The 8673-nt window shown below is 33.4% G+C and overlaps 1 protein-coding gene across 1 annotated transcript; it reads right to left on the bottom strand.

Annotated features, from left to right (window-relative positions):
- Window positions 1-925: 925 nt before the first annotated feature.
- Window positions 926-6663, bottom strand: LOC110692011. The gene is made up of 3 exons (XM_021869003.1): window positions 5689-6663; window positions 4935-5065; window positions 926-2326 (listed from the first exon to the last, which is right to left on the bottom strand). The coding sequence occupies exons 1-3, from the start codon at window positions 5995-5997 to the stop codon at window positions 1570-1572; spliced, it is 1197 nt and encodes a 398-aa protein (XP_021724695.1). The 5' UTR covers window positions 5998-6663; the 3' UTR covers window positions 926-1569.
- Window positions 6664-8673: the final 2010 nt, after the last annotated feature.

The raw sequence follows: 8673 nt of genomic DNA, 5'->3' as shown, positions 1-8673 counted from the left end.
TTAACCTTTATGCTATGTTAATATGAATTTTTTGAAAGTCGCAAAATGCTCAAAATAACGTTAAAACATTTCGTAAAAAAAAAAAAATAATGACAATTGTTGTTATTTTTTAAAATAAAAAAGTAATGACATGGCATGTTAGATGTACTCATTAGAGTATAAATAAAGAAATACTTCGTATTGTTCTTATGTCATACTTAATGGTGTTACACTTCTAACTAATTTTTTGTTAATGTTGCCAAGTTTTGACCACCAAAATCAAATATAACCATTTTTTTGTATTTGTTCCTTGCAAATGGAGGCACCCAATATATTTGAAAATTAAAGGTACGCATAGCATAAAGGCCCCCTATCTTAAGGGGTCACCAATAGCTAGGAAGCAATCAAAGGAAGAAGATTAGGAACTTTGAAAAGCTCGAAGCGATGTCAACATGAAATACATGGCAGTGTAATCAAAAGACATGAAGCAATAGTCATTAAGTAGCGAGCAAGTTCCGACTTGAGGCATGGACAACGGAGAAAGAAGCTCCTCCAATTGAGGTCTCCTTCTCCAGTGATGTAAAATATTTTTTGACAAACAAATGTTACAAGAGTCAAAAGTTTAATGACAATGTAAGTCTTTTAAGTCAATTTTTATGACTAGTTAACTAAATAAAAAGATGTTTTAGAGCCAAAAAAAAAAAACTCAATTGTATATCCTTCTCATCGAATCTCTTTCCTGTCCTCTCAAGTCTCAACGATATTCCTCAAGTAATCAAGAGAAACCAGAACATCGAATAGTCTATCAGAAACTCAGTTGGAGTGTGGGAGAGGTATAGGTAAATCACTGTCGGCGAAAATGTGGGTGTTAAATACATGGGGCCTAGGTGATGAAGCTGCAAATTATGTAACCTTTAATAAAAATAAACTCGAAAATACTGAAAAATACAGGGAAAAATAAGAATTTTATTTTAAATAAGAATATATTTTAACAAATCATTCATGACTAGTTGAACTAAACCAAAACATTGTCCATCGGTATGGCTCACTAATTACACCTCTTGACAAACTAGTCCACAGGGATTACTGTTCTGAGACGGAGCACGTAAACTACAGCTACTTGATCTAAAGATTCAACATTAGCCTAAGGAAACAAATAACACAATGGAATAAATAATTTTTTTTTTTTTTTTTTTTTTTTTTTTTTTTTACTATCGACCTGATTATTTCCAATAAAAAGGTGATCCAGGACTTTACATATACAAATTTCTGTGATCCAAATTGTAGCAGAAACTTTCACTAAAAAATACCTGAGATGAGGAGGGCAAAATAAGCTTCATATGTATCATTTGTATCCTTGAAGGTATATCACTGTAAACAAAATTCATGTACTCGGCTTGCATCTTGTGCGACCATCACCACAGGGCATCGTCGATTTACTTAGCCTTACTACCTCTTCCTGTTCTTGTAAATGAATTTAATGCAACCTTAGGCACTTTTTCTCCATCTAGAACAAGATACAAAAGAGCTTGAAAACACAGTTCAGTCTATATCAACTCAGGAACTGGAATTGCAACGTGAGGACAGCATCTAGTCAAGGGCTGCTTTAGATTTTCGGCCACTAATTGGCTTAGGCAGACCATCAAAAATTGGTTTTGTAAGGGCAGCTTGTAGTTCTGGTGTCAAGGACCACTTGGCAGCAGACCATATAGAGCTACTATTGCCGTCTTGATCCTGGAAACTTGGTGTGCTAGAGGATTTCCTGACTCCAGATGAACTTTCAGCTGCATTAGAATCTCCCAAACTGAAGGGAAATCCATTTGATCCTCCTGCTTCGGCTTCAGAAGCCAAACTGGTTCTACTTGCTGCTTTTGTTCTCAAAGCTAATCCCTTCCCTGTGATTGCAGAAAACCAACCACCACTCCCATTCTCTTCCTTCAATAATTTTCCAGGAGTGCGAGCAAAATCAGCATCTGATTTCTGGCGCCTCTTGTTTAGGTTATCAATCCATTTAGCTGCATTGTCCATATCATTAGACAGATCATCCTCCTCTGTCTTAAAGCCATTAGCCACACTTCTAGATCTCCTATGTTGACTAAGAGGTGGGTTCATCAGTGATGGTGATGTAAAAGATCTTTCATCTTCACCGTAACTGGTACTTCCTTTGCTGTAAAGTGCCATTTCAAAGCCATCCGAAGAGTTTTTCTGTTCATTAAGCCCATAGTAGCCTCGTAAAGAACTCATGGCAGGCGACACCTTATATTCCGGAGTTATTCTCAAAGTTTGAAATGATTCGAGAACATCAGGGCGCACACGACGAGATGGAGTCTGCTCAGAGCTGCTTGGTCTGTAACAAGGTTCAAGAATGAAAGCTCTGTTATTTGTGAATGGCTAGGTCTCCATGACAAAATGCAACAAAGAATATTCATGCAACAAAGAGATACAATATTAGTAATCAAGCAGCAGGTATACCATAGCAAACCTAAAATTAACAGTTTTCTAGATTACATCATCATGTTTTCCGTCACCATACATAATAAGTTTTAGAAATACAAGTTATATGATTTCTTCTGAGTCTGGTGTTCACCAAAGGAAGATCCTAGAAGAGATATTAGAAATATGATAGTGCACTAGCATGGGCTGAACAAATAACCTCAACCTTAACAAAAGTGAAAGTTCGGTGTCAGGGAGAATTCAAGCAAGCCTTATAAAGAGGTTGTCGTTGTCCTGCCAGTTATATACATTTATTTCAAATTGAAGGCTCTACGTTGTTCCAATAGAGCAACAGGCCTTGGTAACATTTTCGCATATATATCTCCTCCATGGAACGAGAATTGGAGGTTAGATACATTAATTTCAAACTGAAGGCTCTATGTTGTTCCAATAGAACGAGCATTGAAGGTACTAAGATTAGGAGAAGACCTGACTACCAAGTCCCTAAGTTTTCCTTTTAGTCAAACAGTGAGACAAGAGATGTAACGTACGTACTTGCTGAGCTAAATAATCATGTCCACAGTCAAATAGAGAAGCATATCTACTATCTCGTACAAAGTACAATATTGTTGCTTTAAGATTTTTCACCAATATTCACATAAAGCACCATGCCCAAGACTCCTCTCACCAGACCCGCATCACAAAAAGAAAAAAAAGTGTGGAAAGCGTTCACCAGAATACATAATCCATATACTTCAAGGCATCTATTCCATCATGTAATTCTTCACATGAAACATTAACATCTCAAATAACAAACTATATTGTCTCAAATAACACATAATTATAGTATTCTTCACGTGAAGCAACACCAGTTGCCAAAATGATAAAACAGCATCATAAATATAAAACTTCCCATACACAAAATGTAATTAATTAATTGCGTAAATAGAGCTGCATTAAAATTTACATTCTAAAAAGGTAAGAGAATAAAAAGGAATTGCACCTGGTCTATGCAAAGAGCCAAGTGTAAAATGCTATGTCCAATTTGCTATGTAACTTTATATGTTATGAGATAGGCCCTTACTGGAAAAGGTCACTAAGATCACAAGTAAAATTACCACTATGAGCCATTGCACATATTGGCAGCTGCAATTTGCTATGAACAACAACACTACAGTAAATACTGTCACTAACCATACGAATTTTGTTTCCTTTAAGTTAACACGCATTCCCTTTTGAGAAGTTTCTTTTTAGTTGAGAAATGTACTTTTTTGATAACCTTTACATTTCCATTTATACCCTTGCTTTACCTACTTGCTTTTGTCTTCTAATCTTGGCTCAATTTTGTGCTATTGGGGACATATATGTTAATAAAGATAGAGCTAACAAAACAGGGTAAACACATTGTCAGTTGTGTATTCAAAGCACAAAAAAGAAATAGAATCTTTGCAACATGATAGGTGCAAGTGGTGTAACGCATAAAATACCTGACAACAAGGTATGGATTGTAATAGTTTAGTACATCTTGACCACTTATAAGAATAAGTTTGAGTTCCCAAAAGCTAAAGCCTCCAGCCCAACCTCTTGGGATAGTATTAGCTAACCGATACTAGTCCAATTGTCAATATTGTAAACCTCTCTAGCTTGAACCACTAAGTATTCATCTATGAAGCTGATTCAGCTGTCCACATTGCCCGGAAGCATCAGTCTAAGCAACCAAAACCATCAAGATATGACAAACAAGTTGTTTTGGCAAAGGATGCAAAGTGAGGATAAAGGGTGACAGTGGTAGAGGTAAAAATAAGTGGTAATTACAAGTGTTAGGTGAGGCCGTGAGGAGTAAGTGTGACTAAGAAGGGATGCGAAAGTGGGGGATATGACTGCAGAAATGAGGTTGTGGTAAGGGAAGAAATTATCAAAAAACACCAATGAAGGGTATAAAAGGTCATTCTCAGCCTCTCCCTTCCAATTTCCAATAGTTCCAAACCATACACATTGGGGTAGTTGCACGTGTTTTGAAAATTTGACCTTCTAAAGTTCCTTCCTTATATTAGAACCACTTAGTCCTCAATCTAATTAATAAACTCATCCCCGCAACTGTTTTAGCTTTGGGAAAGAGCTAAACAGAACTTGTATATATTTTTGCCACAAATTCATGGATTAAGGGCTTGGTTTAGATTCTGCAATTGTCATCGTTGTTGCTGTATATGCAACAAAAAGCTTATGATATAACTATGAAACAATTTTGCCCACGCCTAAACCTATGGCATAATGTGAATGTATCAATATGCTGAATTTCTATGCTAAGTGTACTCCCCAAATTTAAAGATGAAACAATCAGGAAATACATTATTTCATTGCTGCAGATCACACTAGTTGAGTGCTAGATGACATAAGACTATCTAAAAGCACAAGAAACCTTGATGAAATTGTTCGAAAATGCAAAGACCAGGGTGTAGAAAGCTAGTAAGATACTTATGCTTAAAAGAAAAGTATTTTGAGAAGAAAGCAAGGTAAAATACCCTGTCGTGCTGTGACCATTTGATAAGCAAGGAGAAGGAGGGTGTCTTCCAGGAAGTGGGATATGAAGCGTTTTGAGGGCAAACATTTGTAGATCCGTCACCAGGCCATTTAACTTCTTGATGTCTGCAACCTAAATGAATGAAGAGCTGCGTTACCTCACGGAATATAAAGATTAACCAAACAACTCATCATCTCCATAGAAAAATCCAAAGCTAACCACTGAAACCACATCACATAGTTAATTCAGCATACAGTACAGTGAATCCATCACACAAATAAGTACCTAACACAAAATTTCTCCAGCAAACATCTCAAATATTTTTCAAAACATAGCAAAACCTAGTCTATTGCCATAAAACAACGGTATCAGAGTCTCGAAGAACCGTAGTAATTATTTATTAACCTCACATCCATTAAATTAATTCCCTAATTTCTTTGAGCAACACAATCTCTTAACATCACTAAGAACAACACATTCATTTCAACTTCTCCAAAAAAAAACTTGAAGAGCTGCATAATCTCTTAACACCAATCAATCAAACCAAATCTACCCTTACAACATCTAACATCATCACTTTCCATAACCTAGTTTTAGCCCATATATTCTTTCAATCCGAAAACCGCAATTTATTTATTTTTCCTTCTTTCCTTATACATCACACAAATTACAAAGCTCAAAAAATCAAAATAACATACTCAAATTCATAATTAAAACAAAAAATTCCAAATATTAATTGAAGGAATATTCGGTACCTCAACACCGTATCTGATAGCAACACCAGCAAGAGTATCCAACTTTGTAACATGATGCTCGATGTAACGCGAAGGCGAAGACGAAGACGAAGATGGCGACGAAGAATTTGTTGATGATGAAGAAACCTTGAAAGAATCAGCTATAATTGGTCCATCACCACATTCTCTCTCCTCAAAACCAAAACGATCGTACATCAAACCATTACCATTTCCATTACCGTTGCCATTTCCAAAGCTGTTTCCGTTGCTAAAGCTTCCACCGCCATAACCGTTACCATTTCCATTCTCTCTCCTACGACCAAAGTCCATCACTTTTCTCTCTCCTCCACCCTGAGAGCGGATCCAAAACGCCTTTCCTTCTCCAATTTTCACTGAATCATCATCAAATTAACAATCTGATTTTTCATTTCTAATCACTCAAATAGAAAACAAAATTTGAGTTCGTGGAATCAAATCAATTAAATTGAAATTGTTCTTCGGTAGCAGAAAAAACAATCAGCAGAATTGAGGTGGATCGGAGTGAGATTTTGTATGAGAGTGTGAAAATCAGAAATCGATGAGTTAATTAATTAATCAGAATCAGAATCAAAATCAAAGTGGTTACGATGAAGAATCAAACCCTAGAATAGAAGAAATTCCCCCAAATTACACCGACGAATGAAGATGAATTCACACAAATTCCAGAAAAATGTTGTGGATTTTTTTGGGGATAGGTAGAGCGAAAAAGAAGGGTAATTGAGGAGAGAGAAGGTGTAGATCTGGAGGAGAGAGAAAATTTATTTTTTTATTTTTTTTACGTTTTTTAGTTTTTGTGAGTGGAATTCTAAGTCTTAACGAAAAAAAAAAACAAATGCTTTAATACTGGAATTTTCCTAAGAAGAGTAGAAATACTGAGCTTTCAGTATTTTGTGGTTGGACTTTCCTTTTCTTTTGAATCTTTTTCTACTTTAAACTTTATTTCATCCGTAAATTATTGCTTTCTAATTGCTCTAATTAGTTTGTTTTAACAATAAACTAGAAAAACAACCAATGGCTTTTTATCTCTTTGCTTGATTATTTTACTTATCCAACGCTAATACGCTATAGGATTATAGTTTCTCCGTCTAATAAGTGTGCGTTTTAGATATCTGATTCTTTTTATATAACTTGATTACTACCTCAGTTTCAAATTATTTGCAACGATTTGACATAAAATATGAGTAGAAAATGTCTAATCGTTGCAAATAATTTAAAATGGATGTAGTATTAAAATTTGTCAAAACTTATTATTTATGAATTTAAACTTATTTGAAGTTATTAACCTTTATCTGAATTTTGTTTAGCTTGAAATAAGTGAAAATAGATAAGATTGAACAAGGCTTAAGATTGTCCTATGGGTGAAAAAACTTTTTGAAACTTGGTTAAATTTGGCACGCGGGGTTTTAACTTTGTCTTTTTATATGGCATGCTTGGATTGAAGGAGATGTATTAATAGGGTAATAAAAATCAAACTAAGTAAAATGAAAGTGAATATAGGGAAGGAAGAGATAGTGATGGTGTGATTGTAAAGAAAATTATGTAGTGATGGAGTGGTATGAGGGGAAGAAAGAAGAATTATTACTCTCGTTTTGGGGGTAATAGTTACACTAGGAAGAGGGTGGGTAACTATTACCCGGCCCTCATTATGAGGGTTGCATCTCTATCTTTTCCTCATGGCACAACTACCTTATTTCATTTGTAAACATCATGCCTCCTACAACAACACCTCTAATTACATTATTTTTTTCTTTTCAAATATGACTTTTATTACCTCCTTAATATATTACCCCCGATCCAAGCATGACTAAGTGTTTATGTTTATCTCTCTCTACCAGAAAAGGTATGGAGTAAGTCTATGGAATAACTAAAAAAAATAAAGCAATTTTAGTGGGACAAAGGCAATACCCGACTTAATTTTGTTATAACTTATACTTGCTTGTAAAATTCTATGTAACAAAACTCAATTTGTCCAAAGTGTATTTTGTTTGAACTTATTCAAACTAATTTTACACTTTGTATATTCTAAACTTATTAGAAATGTGGTCCTTACTTACAAATTACGATTGTAAATAATTTTAACCTCTTCATGAACCTTGCATTTATAAGTGAGAAAATCATATAAATATATATTATTATTTTTTAACCAAAACATGCTCTTGTTGTGATAAGTACTTCAATTTATGAGCGTTAAACTGTTGAGTACCAATTTATACGGATGACCACATACATCATTACAGTTTGTGTAAAATACGAAGTGTGCAATATTGAAAAACTTTCACTGTAATAGTTTTATAAATCATTATAATACATTTGTACTCTGTATTTAATCAATGATAATTACAATTTATCTACAAAATATAAATTAGTATTTTTTTTTCTTTGAATGGAAATATACTACGTAATTAGTATTTGTGGAAGGAGTAATAATAATAATAATAATAATAATAATAATAATAATATATATTATTATTATTATTATTATTATTATTATTATAATAATAATAACAACACAAAAGACAATAATATTTTAGTAATAATAATAATATTTAGTAAATTGATTGACTTTGTAGGTTTTTTGTTATTTTAATAATAATAATAATAACATAAAAGACAATAATATTTTAGTAATTAATGACAAGTTTAATTTAATGAACAATCAAATTTCTATTTGATTCATAAAAAAAATTATAAAAAAAAAAAAGAAAAAAAGAAAATACTAAATAATATAAGGAAAAATAGTACGCTACTCCTATACAAAAAAAAATAAATAAATAAAAATAAATAAATAAATTGCATAAAATTCTTCAAAATAAAATTGTATAAAGCTACACCATTCATGGCTTCCCTAAAATCATTATTATTTCATCATTTATACCTCCCCCTAAATCATTGGTATCTCTCCCATCATTTCATCAACCTTTTTTTAGGTATAGTATTCATGATTATCCTTTAATCCTTACCTATTGT

The sequence above is a fragment of the Chenopodium quinoa genome, unplaced genomic scaffold (genome assembly GCF_001683475.1).
Source record: "Chenopodium quinoa cultivar QQ74 unplaced genomic scaffold, ASM168347v1, whole genome shotgun sequence".
NCBI lineage: Eukaryota > Viridiplantae > Streptophyta > Magnoliopsida > Caryophyllales > Amaranthaceae > Chenopodium > Chenopodium quinoa.
Note: the sequence above shows the minus strand (reverse complement) of the source record. Positions and strands in the feature narration are given on the sequence as shown.